Source organism: Ascaphus truei, chromosome 6 (genome assembly GCF_040206685.1).
Source record: "Ascaphus truei isolate aAscTru1 chromosome 6, aAscTru1.hap1, whole genome shotgun sequence".
Taxonomy (NCBI): Eukaryota; Metazoa; Chordata; class Amphibia; order Anura; family Ascaphidae; genus Ascaphus; species Ascaphus truei.
Window position 1 is genome coordinate 54,439,948 of NC_134488.1, and position 19,864 is coordinate 54,459,811.

Sequence of the window (19,864 nt, forward strand, 5' to 3'; positions counted from 1 at the left end):
ACAGCCGCATGCACACAACCCCTCACAGCCACACGCACACATACACAGACTGACGCGCGCACACACACACACACACACTGACTGCTGCACACACACCCACTGACTGCTGCACACACACACACTGACAGCTGCACACACACACACACACACACACACACACACACACTGACACACACACACACACTGACACACACTGACACAAACAAACACACACACTGACACACACACACACACACTGACACACACACACACAAACACTGACTGACACACACACACACTGACTGACGCACGCGCACACACCCCCACACCCACACAGACGCGCGCGCGCGCACACACACAATGAATGGTACACACACACACACTGACACACACACACACATACACTGACACACACACACACACACACACACACACTGACTGACGCGCGCACACACACACACACACACACACACACTGACTGACACACACTGACTGACACACACACACACTGACTGACACACACACACTGACGCGCGCGCGCACACCCCCACACCCACACACACTGACTGACTGACTGCCGCACGCACACACTGACTGAGGCACACACACACGCACACACTGACTGTGTGTGTGTGTGCGTCAGTCAGTCTGTGTGTGTGTTTGTGTTTCTGCGTCAGACTCACTGACGCGCGCGCACACACACTGACTGACTGACGCACACACAATGACGGACGCACACACACTGCATGAAGCTGTAAAGGAGGGAGGGGGGGAACTGGATTGATGTGAATGGGGGACAAACAGAGAGAGGGGGAGGGGTGAGGAGAGAGAGAGGAGCGGGAATATTACATCCCGGGCAACGCCGGGTCTCTCAGCTAGTATAAAATAAACGTAAAGAGAGGGTGCATACCATTCAATGATGGATACAAAAAAAGGAACAACAGGACAGTCACTCTTATACTCCCAGAAAGTGAATATATATATCATTTACGTGAATCACTATCCGTATTTGAAGTGTGTGTGTATATAAATATATATATACATACAAATGAGCATACAGTAATATTTCCATTTGCTATTTGCCTTGCTATGGAGGGTTTTTGTCACTTTTTTACTCACATAACTTCACATATACATACATATATAATATATATATATATATATATATATATATATATATATATATATATATATATATATATATATATATATATATATGCAGTGGAAGTGTATTGTGTGTATTTACCTACACACTCACTCCACATTTCAGTAACATACATATACATCTAAATAATATTCACATATACACGTTTGCTATAAATGGAATTATTACAATTTTACATTATATACACGTGCAATGAATGGAATAAACACTGTAATAAGTTTGAAATCGCCTATCCGAGCTGCTATGCATGGCTGATCCCTTTTCTCCAGCTTCCTTGAATGTACTCTATGAGGAAGATCATGTGACCAGATGCTAGTGCACGTTTAGAGAGAGGGAGGGCAGTGCTGACAAAGGGGTGCCTGGGTTTGTGACAGGACATGAAGGGGCAGTGCCTTAGCAAATGCTTGTTAAAATAGAATACAAGAAAATTGGTCTTTCAAAGTTGTTTTTTTAAAAACAGAAAATGCTAAAAGTATTATTTCTTACTACAGAACTGATTTATTAAAAAAAACACACATGCAGGATATAGACTGAACTGCAGCTTTAAGACCCACCTTAAGACCCACTTGCTTAAAGAAGCATATGAGTAGCAGCGTGGATAATACTATACACATGAAGCTTGACCCCTTGCAGACGCACTTACCAGAATGCCCTCTTACTGTCTCTGTACATTCCTCCTACCTACCAATTAGATTGTAAGCTCCACGGATCAGGGACTCTTCCGAAATGTTACTTTTAGGTATGAAGCACTTATTCCCATGACCTGTTATTTGTATTATTTGTTATTTATACGATTGTCACGTGTATTACTACTGTGAAGCCATATGTACACTAATGGCGCTACATAAATAAAGACATACATACATACAAATTAGTATTGGATGAAAGAAGCACACTCTTTTTTCAGAGTGTGTTGTAAATAAATTATTCCAGCTTTTCAAAATGATTTAATGATCATTTTCACTTATCTCTTTCTTGCAAGTATAGAAATCATAATTTTCCACAATTTGACACATTAATACAGTTACTGCAATCTGTTAATTTTGGTCTTAAGTGAAACTGCACCTTTCATTCTTGTAAATAACCTTCCTGCTTATTAAGGAACATTTTACAATTGGTTTAATTTATTGAGAAACTGTTTCAGAAAAACATTATTTTAATGTAATGCAAAACAGTTATAAATTAATCATAATATTGCTACAGGGCAATTATGCTAATATAGAAAGTTTAAAAGAAAATGGGACTTCAAATAGCACTTAAAGCCTTTAAATAAAAAAATTTTATAATCCTTTCTAAAATACCATAATATATGTTTTTCTATAACTTTTTAAAATACTGACATATTTAGTGATAAATGTCTCTTTCTCCCAATCTCAGCCCTCTGTTGAAATGCATACATTTGTGTGGAGAAAATGCAAACTCTATGGGTGTTATAAACATTCTGTGAAAAGAAATCAGAGAAATTCTCACATCTCCACTCTTTGGACACTGATAACTATGTAGAAATAATTTTATTAATTAGTAGTTTCACATTAAGAAATTGGGGCAAAAAAAGAGCACAAAAATAATCAAGAAAACATATTAGCAAATCTGTCCATGAACCATTGATAAAAAGACCACAGTGTATGTATGTGAAGCTGAAATTAGAACATATACAAGACCAATATTTAATCCCTATACTATGAATTTTCCATGCTTGCTACTTGCACAGATTGCTGTTAATGGGGTGAAAAGGAGTGAATTGCAGTGGAGGCAAATCGAGAGAAATGTTTAAGGGATACAATACAATATGTAAAGTCAGCCGATTTCTAAGAATAAAAAAATATTTTGTGATTTGAAAAATGATTACCGTATAGCGAGCATTGTTGTGATTTATCAGAACTCCATCTTTCTTCCATGTGACAGTAGGCTCAGGATGTCCTTTGGGAGGTAAACACTCTACCACAAGCGGATTCCCTGCAGATATGACTGCATCAGAGGGCTTGAGACGGAAGTCTTCCCTTAGAGCTAAAACAAGATCAAATCAACATCAGTCAGGAGGTTTTCAATGCTGAAATCACTTTACTCAAAAACAACATTCCACAAGCTTGTTTTATACACTTTAGTGTGTGTAACTCCCTCTTGCTTGGCTATCAAACAATGTAGAAGTAATAACAAATATTCAAGCTTGGAATCATTTGGGAAACAGTGTTCATAACATGGTTTTATTTGAAAAAAAATATCAAAAACTATATTATATGGGTTCTACAAAGATGTAACGTTTTGGAAAGGCAGATTTTAATAAATAATGAGGAATAATCTACAAGGAATACATTTGGATGAAGTTTTTTCAGAGTAAAATGTGGAAGATAAATAGTCAGTCTTTAAAACATTGTTAGAAAACCACACTTATAAATGTATACACTTGGGTAATAAATATAAAAGAAACAAGTCTAAACCAATGTGGCTAAATAAACTTGTAGGGGAGGAAATGGAAAGGAAGAGGCAGGAATTTACATTCTTAAAGTTAGAAGAGATGGAGGCATCATATCAGAATGATAAGGAATGTAACAAAATTTACCAAAGGGCATTCAAATTAGCAAAAATGGATAATACAAAATAGAAAGTAAGACCAACGCTAAAAAGTTCTTTTAATTACCTTAGCAAAAAAAATAGAAAAGAAAATATAGGACCATTTCCTTTCAGTGTGAGATGGGCAGGCAGATTATTGGAGATAAAGAAAAAGTAGAGGTATATTCTTTGCCTCTGTTTATCAGGGAAGAATCATTTGCAATAGTAGTGCCGCAGGAGGAAGCCACAACCTCTATATTAACAAACAATTGGTTAACTCTGGAAAAAGTTCATAAGCAGCTTGATAAAATTAAAGTAAATAAAGTACCTGGCCTCGATGGCATGCATACATACAAGTGTTCTTAAGGAGGTAAGTTCAGTAATAGACAACCCATATACAAATATATTTGGAGACAGTACAAAGAGCTTTCAAAATAACTATTCATCTCAAGGGCAGTACAAAAAGACGCAGGGTCAACCCTTAAGGTTGGAGGAAAGGAGATTTCACCAACAAAATGGGAAAGGGTTCTTTCCAGTAAGAGAAAATGTGAAATTCAGTTACCCATGACTGTAATGGCAGATACAATAGATCTGTTAAAAAACAAATTGGACATCTTTTTAGAAAGAAAAGGTATACAGGAATATACCAAATAAGTAACTACGGGAAGGATGTTGATCCAGGGAGTAATCTGATTGCCAATTCTTGGAGTCAGGAAGGAATTTATTTTTTCCTTTAGGAGATATCATTGGATGATATTTCACTGAGGGTTTTTCTTTGCCTTGCTCTGGATTATATACTGTAATATATAGGATAAACTATACATTCTCCCTAACTAACCTCCATTTTTTTTTACAGTGTTGGAACTCGGGTTCCACTAGAGCTAAACTGCACTATTGTTAGCTCCAAAGAACCCCCAGTTCCCGACATATTTACTGGTGAAGTTGTTACTGATAATACTTCCTGTTTTTTAAAGGGGATTTAAATGGCCATCCAGTAGGAAGCCACAACCGATCATGTTGCTGATTCCTATTGGCCCTAGATTTGGCAGCCATTTTCTAACCCCCGAGAGAGATTTGGACCCTGTAACTGCACTGTTAAGGATCTTCGGCACCGCGGGGTCAACTGAGCTAAAAAAAAAATACTGGCTCAGGTGTTCCCACCCTGTAAAAAAGGAACTGCTCCAAAAAAATGGACTCCATGTGCTGCTAAATGGTACTACAGTATACATAAACCTTAAAAAAAATACATTACTTTATGACCCATTTTAATATTAAAAAAGAAAACAAATATAAATATTGAATCCACACAAAAAAAACATAACAGTTTACAACAAAATCACTGGGAGTTTAAAGCAGGAAAATGTGAAATCTTATATGTTTTTTAAGTGATATGTTATCACTTGTTTTGTGTACTCATACAGCACATCTTACAGGTAGGCAAGGTTGCTTTCCACATGAGGTTTCAATCGGTTTTGATTGATTGACTAACTGCTTCTCACTGTGTGAATAATTTTCTTAGCCAATAGTGGAAGGGGACCTGCCTACTTAAGATCTGTCTGGAGAGATTTCATTCACTCTTTGATAAAGTCCCTGGATGGGACGAAACGCGTCAGAGGTTAGGAGTCTCTCTGTGATGTCCAGCACCTTGGTTAAATAAAGCTGATTTTAAATTCAATTTTGCCTGAGTTCCTATCTACGCAGTGACCGCCTACGAACCTATCCTTTTCTACCACACATCTTCTGGCTGGAGCATGCAGACAATCCCATCTGCTCTACAAGACGCATGCCACGGAGCCACCTCCCTCTGCGGTTGCAAGGACCGCCAGCACGCAAGGCACGTCTTGGAATCCGTCCCGGAGTAAGCTGCTCAGTGACCGCAGTGACGTCATACCGAAGCGCAGTTTCTGCAGAGCTGGGACCGGCAAGCCACCGGAGGAGCAGTGAAGATACCAGGCGGGTAAGGGCAGCAGGTTTTTAGTTGTTCTGTGAGCACAGGAGAGGGGCTTACACGGCTTCTCATCCTGTCTCTATACTATTCCCTGCAAAACTGGCCCCCCACCTAGGTTATTAGTCTGTCTCCCCGTTCCTTCTTTCATATATGTATTGCTATTTGAACACTTTAATTGCAGTGGGATTGTTTATACTTCATCTATATGCGCATCTGAGGTTGCAAAACATTAACCCATACCCAGTCATATACACTGTGTAGAGCACCGGACATTATGGGGTTCATTCCCCTTACTCTATAGATGCCCACTCCGGTTAGCCTTCTCTCCTTGCTGAGACCGGTACCATGGGTCGTGGTCGCCACTCGCGCAGAACCCGCTCCCGCCCTACAGCTATTAAGCTGAAGTGGGACCTACTTGACTTCCTGTTGCCGATAATCCGCTCGAATAACGTTGACCCTGATGTCTCCAATCCTGACCCTGGCTTGTCCACTGACTATGCTGCCATCTCCAGTCCCGACCCTGCTATGTACGACTACGAACTGCGCAATCCGGATCAGACTACTTGGTGTCAGGTCGGTGATTATATAACCCCACCTCAGCCCCGCGTTCTGGTCCTGGTTTGTGGCGAGCACAACCGTGACAGGGGGAGAGTGTGTGTGAAGAGAGAGGGATAAATAGAGGGGGGGGTGTGAGTGTAAGGGAGAAAGTGAGTGGGGGAGAGTATGAGTGGGGAAAGATAGGAAAGACGGGGGTGAGGGGGCGTGAGACGGGGGGCGTGAGACGGGGGACGAGAGACAGGGGCAGGAGTTGGGGTTCCCCAGAATTTCACAATCAAATTCTGGGGTTCCCCAACCAAAAAAAGGTTGAAAACCATGTATCTAGGCAATGACAATGGGATATGTGGGAGAAGCAAAGAGTTAGTGGGAGCAAGAGAAGGGAGGGGGATTGCTGAAGTACTAAGCCCTTCTCTAGCTCTCACATTCCTGCAAGCTGGCCTGTGGAAGAGAAAAGGAGTCTGTGTGTATCACTGAGTCATTGTATTTCACAGTGTCAGTCACTGTATACCCTTCAACTGTGCCTATTTAGCAGGTGTACTATGTGTTTGTGTTTGTCCTGTAAGATTGACTGTACCTATTAAACAGTAACGTGTGTGTGTGTGTGTGTGTGTGTGTGTGTGTGTGTGTGTGTGTGTGTGTGTGTGTGTGTGTGTGTGTGTGTGTGTGTGTGTGTGTGTGTGTGTGTGTGTGTTAAGCTGCATAGGTTAGGGGACTTCTATTGAAATTGCTTGGAAGTAGCTCCATCCAGTAGAGGAACTACAGTGGTGCCTATTTTCATGTGTGAAATGGTGGAGAGTCTCTCACTGTCTCACTGTGTTACTGTATTTACTTATATACCCTGTATATACCACACTATGTACCTATATAACCTATCAATACCTACTGTATATAGAAACCAAAGAACAGATCCAGGTTCTTAGTGAAATAGTTTAAAAAAAAAAAAACAACACTATTTCACTAAGACCCATGGAGTGCTGCCTGTTCTTTGGTCTCTATGTGGAGTCTGCATACAGTTGACTGGATGTGCAACAGTGGCAGTTATTCTACCGTACTGTGAGTGCTCCTTCCATCCATACTGTATATGCTGTACAGTATATACCACACTATGGGGCCCATTTTTGTAGTTCCGAAGTGTAACAAACTGCTTCTAACGTGCCCTTTAGAAGTGAATAGGAATGCTTTTCTATTCTGTAAGCCCTTTTTGCATATCCAATCCATGTCTAAACAGTGTTTTTAGAAGCTCTGGCTCTGTCAATCTGATCAGTTTGTCAAAAAAGCTTCCAATTCGCATTTTCTTTACACATACTACAATTCTCGTAGCTGTCATGCAAACCACTTCTAAAAACTGGATTTTTTTTCACGCCACCATTGGTACTATCTAAACGTATCACAGGTTCAACTTGATGGACGTATGTCTTTTTTCAACCTCATCTACTATGTAACTATGTAACATTAAGAATGGGAAGGCTCCTGGGGGAAGATGAATAACTGAAATCTTGAAAAAGCAGGGGGAAGTAGAAAAAATCCTTGCAAAACATACTGCTTGAACAGGAAAATCCCAGAGCAATGGAGTAACGCCATACTGTAATTATACTAACCCATAATAAAGGAGACAAAGACCTCAAGAACTATAGACCAATTAGTATACTTCCAATCACTTACTCACTAATCGAATGCAACAGAACCTGGATTTTGCCAAGCCTAGAGAACAAACAGGTTTCTGCAGTGGATACAACACAATGGACCATATCCAATTCATACAAGAAGTGATTTCTCAAAGTAATGAATATGAACTATAAAACCACGCAGCTTAGGATTCATAGATTATAAAAAGCATTTGATTATGTCTATACCATAGTGGTCCTATAGATGCACTAAGAAAACAAAATGTTGAAGAAGCGTACATTGATATTATAAAGCGCATTTACGAGAATGTCACATCAACCATTAGATTACATGAAAATACAAGTAAGATAAGGATCAGCAAGGGAGTGTGACAGGGAGACATATGTCACCAAAGCTTTCATTGCAACACTTGAAGAAGTGTTCAAGATATTAGATTTGGAAAAAAAATGAATACAAATCAATGGTGAATATTACAGTTATCAGATGACATTGTTATTTTTGCCAAAAGTCCAGAAGACCTTCAGGAACAAATTGGAAATCTTGCCGACAACAAGAATGAATGTGGGTCTCCGTATGAATATCAACAAGACCAAAGTGATGTTAAACAAATGTGTCAAGGATGCAAAGATTATGTCTACCTTAGCTGGTAAATAACAATGATGGGAAGATTTTGAATGAAATCAATAGGAGAATGAAGATGGGATGGAGCACATCTGAAAGAAACAAGATAATCTTTAAAGAGAACCTTCCATGTGCCTCGGGAAGTAATTTTTCTACCAGTGTATTCTGCATATGCTCACTTATGAATGTGAAATTTGGACACTAAAAATGAAGATAATTCAGTAGCTTCAGACAATGCAAAGAAGTAGGGAGAGATGTATGATGGGTATTACACAGACACAGAAAAATGAATGAAAGGGTTCGAAACCAAAAACAAGGGTGAAGAAATTAAAATGAGCGAACATATTATAAGAAGAAATTACCATCGTTGGACAAATATGGTACTCGACTGGATTCCAAGACACATTAAAAGACCAAGATGACGACCAAAAGTAAGATGGGAGGATGAAATCAGAAATTTTTGGGAGCAATGTGGAGAAGCAATGGTGTAGCTAGACATGTGTGGGCCCCCAGGCAAAAAAAATAATTCAGGGCCCCCTCATTTCTCTGCCCCTCTCTCTCTTCGCTTCTCTCTCTCTCTCTCTCTCTCTGCCCCTGCCTCTCTCTCTCTCTGCCCCTGCCTCTCTCTCTCTGCCCTCTCTGCCACTCTCTTTCTACCCCTCTATCTCTGCCCCTGTCTCTGTACCCCTCTATCTCTCCCTCTCTGCCCCTCTCACTGCTTCTGTCTCCCTCTCTGCCTCTCTATCTCTGAGGTCTCTCTATGGGGTTTCTCTCTCTCGGGTCTCTCTCTCTTTGGTCTCTCTCTCTTTGGTCTCTCTCTCTTTGGTCTTTCTTTGCTCACTTCTCTCTCTCATGTCTTTCTTTTCCCTCATATGTATTTCTCTCTTGTACTTCATTTTCTTTTTGTGTCTCTTCTTTTCTGTCTTCTTCCCTTTCATGTCTGTATTTACCCCTGTGCTTTAACCCTTCCCCTCCCTCTCAACTTTCCCAGCCTGTCTCTCAGGCTGCAGCTCCAGCCCCACACTGCACTACTTGAGGCCCCGCCCCCTGACATAGGCCCCGCCCACCTACAGAGGCTCTGCAGAGGAAGGAAATTCCCCTCTGTCCTCCCTACTGCATCTCAGGGCCCTGACCCATGATCTAGGACCTGCCCACCTGCAGAGGAAGGGATTTCCCTCTGTGCTTCCTGCCCGCTGCAAGGAATTAATGTGTGGTCAGGGGGCCAGGCCGCCGACTGAGAGTGGGCCACCCAAGAGCATGGGCCCCCAGGCTTTGCTCTGGCTGCCTGGGCTATAGCTATACCCCTGTGGAGAAGAGAGGGTTGCAATCGCAGTACCTGGAAGATCATTGGGAAGTGAATGGACAAGGGCTGAAGTTCATGAAACTGGAAATGTGCAATTAACTTTTTTTCAGGGAAAATCTAAACAAATCAATAAGGTAAGGTAGCTGATACATTGGGACTTCCTTTGGAACGTCCAGAAAAATTGTAATATGATAAAATCATTACAATCATAAAATTCACTTCTTGTAACATTTGCCTAATCAGTAATATGACAATTTAACCTTAAGAGTGGTTTCTGATGTACGATGTCTACGTTTGGAGGGCCAGTTTGCAAGGGGCCCCATGATGTAGTAGCTACATCATGTCCTTTTGCTCGTTTGCTAAGGGAGTTTGCATTCGAGATCTGCAAAGAGGGGGGGACCCACGGTGACCGCCATCATGTGATCGCTGAAGAATGATCACATGGTTGTGACTTGTCAGTGGGGCCATGCTGCTCAAGTGCAGCAATCCCTTCAGAACTCATAGGGTTAAAACAAACATTAAGGGACAGCCTGCTTGTGCTCAGCAGCGCATGTACAAAAATGCTAAGCAAGTGGCCAGCACAAACACAACCCAAAAAGCCGGATGTCCAAACAATGATATGACTGATCATGTCAAAGTAATTCCCTTCCTGCTTCCGTCTGCTTTTTGACTGTTTAATCTTCCTTGAAACAGCCTCTGCAGTTGTATGAACACTTGTAGTACAATACTTTAGTTAGTGACATAAATGTATCTATAGCAAAGGCATTGGGTGCATTATAAAAATAGGCACCAGAATAATAAAATATACTGTATATATTTGTTTATATAAAATCTGTCCTGTTTTTACATCATTTCAGTTTTGCCATTTTGCTAACCATCTCCCTTTATATCTGTATGTAAATAAAAAGAAAACATGCTATTTAATTAAATCGGTCATTGTTAACTTCTTTCAATTCTTTTTATTAAATAATATTAAAGCCGTGTTTTACAGTTGATTATTGTTTAGCTCATTATTCTTAGTTGAATCACAAAGTTTTGTCATTTTAACTGTTATGAAATTCAAAGGGAATAGGCCCTTAATTTACTATAAGAAAAGTGATACAGCTCTGCCCCCGATTCCAAGATGGCCGCCGGAGCCGCGTGGGACTCCTGAGGATCGGCGGTTCAGGGTAGCGACTGGGACAGACACCCGGGAGAGCCCCTCCCCGCGGGGGCCTTGTGGGACTAGCGCGCTCTTCTCACCCAGCCCCCCCCCCCAAACAGATCTGAACGGGGGAATAAAGAATTTGTCCCTGCAGAGACAGGCTGCCGACCCCCCTAAAATGGCCGCGGGGCTCGCGATACAGCCTTAGAGTGTCAACCAAAGGAGCACCTGTCAGCAGGGGGGAGACTACTGAGCAGCTACAACTAACCGAGTGCCGTCGGGTGGGGTCGCATAAACCCCCCCCCCCCCACCCTTCCCCCCCATCCCTCAAGTAAAACCGCAACAACCCCCCCCTCATCCCCCAAATAAAGACAAATAAAGAAGAGTGAAGCACATACATAAAGGCAGGCTGAGAAGGCAGGGGGCCATTTCCTATTCAGAGACCCACCAGGACGCCACCGGACACTGCTCTCCCCAGGTCAATTGACAATAGCTCAAAACCCTAAACCCAGCTGCCAGAGCAGGGGGGTGGTCCCCACACCTAAGGAGACAGACCAGAGGGGCACATCACCACAGCAACAAGTGGGAGGAGGGGTGACCATCTTACACTGAGCTGCTGAATGAATCACACTGCCACGGTGCAAAGACCCCATATATCCCCTCATAATCTGGGCTTCAAAGTCTAAGGGTTAAAGATTAATCATAACCAGAGCATATACACGCATTTTATCGGATACCTAATACCACAGACCCTGAATGATAAATAAACTAAGGTCAATAAACAGTACCCACCTGCAGCGATATAGCTGGAGGGGTCCCGGCCTCTCACCACTTGGGAACTACCGAAACAGAAGTAATTAAAACAAAGATGTTCCGAGAGCTTCCGGGGACGTCAAGGAACATGGTCGGATAGTCGAGAAGCTCCCGCCACCCTCACGAGCAAATTGCATGATCGAGCGACCCAAACCACACAAAAAAGCATAAAAAACGCACAAACAACTTAGCAGACGTTAGGGAAGATGCCGGACCGCCCAAAAGGGACCCAAGGCCCAGGAGTCACAAAATACTTTACCCCCACGCACTGCCCCATCGAACAGAGTGGGGACTCCCAAGATGGCGTTGAAGAAGCAGCCCATGCGGCCCTAGCGGACTTCGCCCCCGATTCAGGCGCAGTAGACTTACAAGAACCGGGGCAGAACAAAAACTATTTCGAAGCCCTCTCCAAAGAATGCATAAGGAGCTACGCAAAGAAATCCAAACGGACATGAACATGGCGCTGGAAGGCCTGAGAACTGAAATACATGGGCTATCTAAGCGCACTGAGGTGCTGGAACGCAAAGTCACAGACGTAGTTGGCACACAACATGCAACAGAGGACGAAGTCATAAGACTCGGCCAAGAAGTCGCAGACCTGAGAGACGCCCTGGAAGAACAAGAAGACAGGGACCGAAGGCAAAACCTGAGAATTAGGAATATACCAGAGACGATCACTGCCGAGGGGCTTCATGCCTACCTGCGCAAACTATTCCTTCAACTAGCCCCAGACCTGTCGGAGCATGATCTCCAGATGGACAGGGCGCACAGAGCGCTGGGCCCCAAACCTGCGGACCCTGAACGACGCAGGGATGTAATCATAAAGCTCCACGCATACTCAGCCAAGGAGAAGATCATGGCTGCAAGCAGGAGAGCAAGAGATATCCAAGTGGAGAACACACCTCTACAGATCTTCAGCGACCTATCCAGATCCACGCTAGAAAAAAGGAAAGGAATGAAGCCCCTCACGAACATACTGCAAGAAAGGGAAATCTCCTACCGTTGGGGTTTCCCCTTTAAGCTGATCGTCCTGAAGAATGGACGTCACCACACAATTTCCAGACCAAAGGATTCGCTTGCGTTCCTAAAAGCGTTGGGGCTGAGTCAGCAACAGGACAACAGACCACCAGCCAAGTCCCCCACAAACAATGATGAGATTGAGGTTCCCTGGGCCTCTGAAAGGCTGGCCAATCAGAAGAACACAGCGGCCCCTGAGTAACGGACATACCACCTGAAGCACGCTGGCGGTCCCCCCAGAGGGAACAACGAACTACGAAAGCAGCCCAAAGAAAAGCAGAGAGAAGCGCCGTCTTCCCAGCCCGTCGCTGACCCGAATTGAGAAAACCCCATCAACCACCGATCCGCCTATCGAACTTTCTCTACAAACTTGCCCCCCCCTCCCCCTCCTCCCTGAAGCTTCACCCCGCACCTCCAATCCCACTACCCAGCACCTAACCAACGCAGGTCAGACACCTCACCCCCCCTCACCCCCTGACTCACCCCCCTCCCACACTCCCCCCTCCCCCCCTTTTCCACCCCCCCTTGATACCCCCCATCCCCCCTCTCTATCACCTCTTCCCGCGACCCACCCGTTCCCCCCCCCAACCACACATCCAGCCCCGCGATCCTGCAACAAACCCCATCGGCGAACTAATATCCCCCCCCCCCCCCACCCCATCGAGGAGGAAAAGCTCTTTCTACTCACCTCACCGGAGCGCAAGAAGGTATCCGGGTTGACCGCGTCCAGGCCGGTCGGCGCTCGATCGAAGTCCTACCCGAGGTGGCGAGCTGATTGGCCCGGCAAACCCCCCCTGAGGAGGACAAGCACCACCAGGACCTAAGGAGTAAACTGAGGTCCCGTTGACACCCTCCACGGGCGCAGTAAGCGAAACCAACAGACGCACCTGCAACACGCCTGCACGAACAGTGGACACAGCCCCCTGTATGAACAGAAGGGGTAGACCCCCTGTCCCCCTTCATACACCCCCCCTCTCTCAGGACGATGGGACGCAGTGACTGGCCTGCCACCTCACGGCACGAGGAGCCCAGGTCGTATGAACCCTTCTTTTCCCATTCCCCCCCTGGACTTTTGCCAATATGCTCTTTAAAACAGCCTATCAGGGGAAAATTAGCCAATTTAGAAAGAGCAATGAATATACTGTTTATCCAGTATGTACCTGCAACCCCTATACCACTCCCCTACCTACCCCCCCCCCCCCACCCCCTACCCCCGCGCTCCCCTTCCCCCCCACTCCCCCCTTCCCCTCCCCCGCGCTCCCCTTCCCCCCCGTGCTCCCATTCCCCCCCGCTCCCCCCTTCCCCCTCTGGTCCCCTTTACCACCCCCCCGCTCCCCTTTACCCCCTGCTCCCCTTTCCCCCCCTTTCCCCCCCCCCACTCCCCTTCCCCCGCTCCTCTTTCCCTGCCTTTCCCCCCTCCGCTCCCCTTCCCCCCCCTTTCCCCCCCCCGCTCCCCTTCCCCCACTCCCCTCTCTCCTACCCCCCCACTACCTGCCCATCCACACTCCCGTTCCCCCCCCCCCTCAACCAAGGTAATGCTGCAGATAATAGCAAATGGACTATGAGGAACTAAGATACAGGCAGAAGACAATTAGTAAATGCAAATGATATATGTTAAATACCAATTGTTCACGTAAGAAATAGAGTTGATAAGCAGACAAAAGCAAACGTACCCTCTAGCAATAGGATATAAGTAACAGATTATAAGAAAATGCAAATGTCACAGGATGAATGTCAAATGTTGTGTTTTTTCATACAAGTTGTCAGAAAGAGAAGAGACAAAGGGTTAATAAAAAATGTCTACCCAGCCCACATGGGCTCCTAAATAAGACAAGCTAGATAGGTACCCACCCCTTGACAAGTAGTTCCTTCCCCCTCCCCTCCCCCCCCCCTCCCCCCCCCACCCCCCCCCCCACCCCCCCTGACCTCCCCTCCTCACTCCCTCCCGCTCTCCCCCCCGCCTAAAAATGATAAGATACATGCAAAGACCGAAAGGGACCAACACAAAAGCCCTGTGCAAAAAACTATATGCGATCCGCTCCCTGACTGATAGTGGGAACAGAGCAACAATAAGGTGGCTAACGTAAACCTATCTCAGCCCATATAGATCCCGAACTAAGACAAACCAGATAGACATCCTTATCATGTCCAGAGACGGCCCACCCCCACCTCCCCTCCCCCCTCTTGCCCACCTTTCCCTCCACCTCTCTCCCATCCCCCCCACCTCCCACTTCCCCCTCATCCTCTCTCAGCTCCCACACCCTCCTCCCCCCCCCAACCCCCGCCCCCCCATCATGAAGAGGAACGATGCACCTCGATAGTGGAGAAGTGGAAAAAAACATTTAGAGGAGACGGGGCTAACTCCGGGCCCAGAGTATCCAACAGGAGGGTTGATAAATATTGAACGCCCACAACATAACAAAATAGACTATATAAGTGTTGACCGACAAAATAGAGCTCTTAACAAATGTTCTGTTTCACCCAGTGGTTTTAAGTGAGTTTTCACACAGAGGGTGTGGGACCCTCGTTCCGGCCTCCGACCGTGTTCTGAGTTCTGGAAGGATCTCTGGGGGTAATAAACCCCCGTGCTTCTCTCGCCCACATGGGAGAGGCCTACTTTCTAGGGCCATCTGAAGGCCTAACGACCCCCACCCTTCCTATTGTGTCTCCCTCCCCCCCACCCTCCCCCCTCCCCCACCACCCCCACTCGTCTACACAAACTCACCTAAGGCTCACAGGACTAGAAGCCCTCACCGTGGGAATACAGAGGGCCTCGGAGCTCAGAGCTCCGAGAAACAAGCACGCCACAAAATGACAGACATAACATTAATCACGCTTAACGTAAAGGGACTTAACTCAAATAAAAAAAGGAAACTAGCGCTCCAAGAACTCAAAAAAACAAAAGGGGACATTGTTTTCCTGCAAGAAACACACTTTAACTCACCAGTTCCCCCAAATACATTCAAGAGCCTGTTCCCACAGGCTTTCTACGAATCCTCCCCGAGTAAAAAGAAAGGAGTAGCTATCCTAATAAGGAACAACGTCCCCTTCGCCCTAACTCACACTCAATCAGACCCAGAGGGAAGATTCCTGGTGCTCCGGGGTACTCTAGCGGGTTCACCCATAACATTGGTGAATATACAGTATATGCCCCCAATGAAAATCAAACCCAGTTCTTTAAAAAAGTACTGGATTCCCTGGAGCAGCAGGCACTCTCTTCCTTAATTATAGGAGGAGACTTTAACATGGTCGCCTCACACACACAAGATAAAACAAAAACTCCAAAAGACCTACCCAATGCAACTCAAGGCACATCTTACATGATCCAATCACAAAAAAAAGCAAAAAAATTCAGGGAAATAATGGAAGAATTCTCCCTGGTCGATGTGTGGAGAGCTCAGCACCAGGGTCAAAGGGATTACACCTTCTTCTCCGCCCCTCATCAGACCTACTCGAGGTTAGACTATTTTCTGGGTACCAACAACATACTCCAGGCTTCCTCCCACTCCAATATCGGCCCAATAACCTGGTCTGACGCCCCAGTGGAACTCACCCTCGCCCTACCCTTTGTTAAAAACAATCCGTACAAATGGAAGTTGAATGATTCCCTACTCAACTGCCCAGAGACAGAGACAATTATAAGACGCAAACTCTCCTCCTTTTTCCAGATAAACGCAGGTACGGTCTCGGCCCCGGCTATGCTTTGGGAGGCACACAAGGCCTCAATTAGAGGAGAATTAATCTCGATATCGGCCTATAAGAAAAAACAAAAAGCTAAACTCCAAACTGAATTAACAGATAAAATCAAACACCTAGAGCAGCAACACAAAACAACATCATCCAAAAAAACTCTAAAGCAATTAAACCAAACGCGAGCAGCCCTCAAACAAACACAATTAGAGGAAGCAGAAAGGGCCCTACGATGGACAAAACAAAAATTCTTTGATAAAGGAAACAAAGCTGATAAGCTTTTAGCCACGAAACTTAGAGGCATACGGGTAAAGTCACAAATATCCAAAATCCGCACAAAATCAGGGAAAGTCACATATGACGAAAATGAAATAGCACAAGAATTTGCTGACTACTACTCTCAACTGTATAACCTTCATCCTCTGGGCCAAAACCCGACCCCCTTAGAGACAATCTCGAAATACCTGGAGGAGTGCTCCCTCCCCTCCCTCTCAAAGGCCGAACTAGATAAACTAAATAAAGACATCACCCTAGAAGAACTAACCGAAGCCATTAGCTCCCTTAAACCGGCAAAAACTCCGGGCCCAGACGGATTCTCTAACACCTACTATAAGACATTCATGCTGACCCTGTCCCCTTTCTTGCTTGACATGTTCAACTCCTTCTTACAAGGAGAGCCAATCCCTGCTACCTTCACTGCAGCAAACTTAGCCATAATCCACAAGGAGGGTTGGGACCCGCTCCTTTGTGGCAACTACAGGCCAATATCCCTACTAAACTCAGATCTCAAAATTTACAGCAAGATACTAGCAAACAGGCTCAACCCGATTCTCCCCAGACTCATTAATACAGATCAAGTAGGTTTTGTGTCAGGAAGACAGTCCTCCGACAATACCCGCAAAATAGCGGATATCATCGATCACGTGCATCTCACAGGAACCAACGCAATGATCCTGAGCCTCGACATGGAAAAAGCGTTCGACAGGATCAAATGGTCCTTCCTAGACCAAACAATGCTGAAGTTTGGCTTTAGCGGTCCCTATTTAGAGGGTGTTAGAGCCCTCTACCAAAACCCCACAGCATATGTAAAAATTTCAGGACGACTCTCTGACCTAATTACAATCAGAAATGGGACCAGACAGGGCTGCCCGCTATCCCCACTCCTATTTGCCCTAACAATTGAACCATTGGAAGCCAAAATTAGACAAGAAAAGGGCATTAAGGGAATTTCGATCTCCACAAAGGAATACAAAATTTCCCTATTCGCGGACGATGTGATCCTGACCCTCGCTGACCCCCACATCTCCCTCCCGAACCTACAAAAGGTACTCCACCAATTTGGAACAGTCTCTGACTATAAAATAAATATAGACAAGTCAGAAGCACTTAACATATCCCTCCCAAACACAACGTGGAAGCTTTTACAGTCCAACTATAAATACAAGTGAAGCACCACATATATCAAATACCTAGGTATAAGAATCCCAAGCTCCCACGGATCCCTCTATCAATACAACTACCCTCCACTATTTGATCAAATTAAAAAAGACTTAGAGTCGTGGAAAAAACATCAAATATCATGGTTCAGGAGAATAGCTTCCCTCAAAATGAACATTCTACCTCGGCTGTTGTACTATTTCCAAACATTCCCCGTAGTCGTCCCATTAATAGCCATGAAAAATGTACAGGCCCAAATGTTCCAATTTATCTGGAATGACAAGAGACCGAGGGTCTCCAGATCGGTCATGTTATCAGCCAAACTAAGAGGAGGTCTGGGGTCCCCGACGTGGTCAGGTACTACCTCGCAGCCCAGCTAAAGCAAGCCGTAGTTTGGAATTGCGACCCGGCGGCGGCCCACTGGCTGGAGAAAGAAACACATTACGCAGCCCCGTTACCACTTCAGCTACTTATGTGGTCCCAAGGAGGAAAAGAAGGAGGACCAAGGAGGTTTGATCTGGGAACAATGAGATTCACGTGGGACTCGTGGCTGAAAAGCAAAGAGAAGTATGGCCTGCTAAATACCCCCTCACAAATCACCCCGATCTTTGGGAACCCGAACTTCCCGCCCAGGTGCTCCAAAAAGCAATTTGCCCAATTTCAGGGGCTTGGAATAAAGCTGGTTGCAGACTTGCTGAACAATGGAGTGATTCTAACATTTAAAGAGGTACGGGACAAATACCAAGCCCAACACCTCCATCTATTTAAATACCAACAAATTAGAAATTTTCTGCTATCGCTCTCGCAGAACTCCAAATTTCCCCCACCCACCAGATTCAAAACACTATGCAGTAAAGGCAGATATCAAAGAGGCCTAATCTCTGAGATATATAGGGGGATAGAGTCAGCATCAGAATCCCCGACCGACCACTATATGCAAAAATGGTCTGCGGACCTAAATATACAAATAGACAATGAGGAGTGGGAGGATATCTGGGAGATGGCGGCAAAAACCTCAATCTGCACAGTAACAAAAGAAAATATCTACAAAATTATATTCCAATGGTACCTGACCCCAGCTCGACTGAGCCAGATCTTCCCCGGCACCCCAGACCTGTGCTGGAGAGGATGTGGTCAAAAGGGAGACATGGCCCATATTTGGTGGTCATGTCCGGAGATTCAGAGGTTCTGGGTTAAGATCCAGACGTTGCTCTATGAGACAACGGGTATTCCTCTCCCCCTAGATCCACTGTCCCTGGTGCTGAGTAAACCCTTTGATGACCTACCCCCACCCATGAGCAGACTGGTCTCTGCAATCTTGACTGCAGCCAGGGGCTCAATATCAGCTGCCTGCAAGCAGGTCAAAGCCCCTGCAAGAAACACAGTCATAAGGAGGGTGGACGAAGTAATGTCTATGGAAAAACTAACAGCTATGCTGCACAAAAAAATGACACAGTTCTGGAACACATGGGACCCATGGATAGGCCCCCAGGGCTTCAGATAAAGATATAAAGCGCAAACCCTATTGAAGGGAACAACCCTGATCCCAAAGGTGGGAGACGTAGATGAGCTAAGGGGGACTTTCCTCCCCCCCCCCCCCCCCCGTTTCCCCCTCTGTCTGTCCAGCCTCCTCCACTCCAAGCCCCCCACCACCCCTCCCCCTCCTCCACTCCCTTAATCCCAACTATTAAAAAAACAATGTTGGCTAGCATGTACTCAATACAGTCAAACTTAAACAGTTTTATGTTATTGAAAAGTATGTACTCATTCCTGTCAATGTCAATGCCAATAAAAAAGATTGATACAAAAAAAAAAGAAAAGTGATACAGTAGTACCTACAGTATCTGGAGCTTTTGTAGTTTATAGAAATAGGGTCATAATGTCTACTTAAGAAAAGGGGAGCAGAACAGCACACGAGAAGCACCTAATAGTGTAAAGCCTTTGAATAAACTATGTCAATAAAAGCAGCAATAAGTAGTGCAAGTATCAAATATATTCTTTGTCCGCATGTGA

The 19,864-nt window shown here is 45.0% G+C and overlaps 1 protein-coding gene across 4 annotated transcripts in view; it reads right to left on the reverse strand.

Moving 5' to 3' along the window:
- The window catches only part of ROBO4 (roundabout guidance receptor 4), a 255,040-nt gene that overhangs the window by 163,529 nt on the left and 71,647 nt on the right, over positions 1–19,864 (reverse strand). For all 4 annotated transcript variants that reach the window (XM_075604310.1, XM_075604307.1, XM_075604308.1 and 1 more), the window contains exon 3: positions 2,994–3,151. In XM_075604310.1, the coding sequence (XP_075460425.1) occupies positions 2,994–3,151 (158 nt within the window). The remainder of the gene's footprint in view (positions 1–2,993; positions 3,152–19,864) is intronic.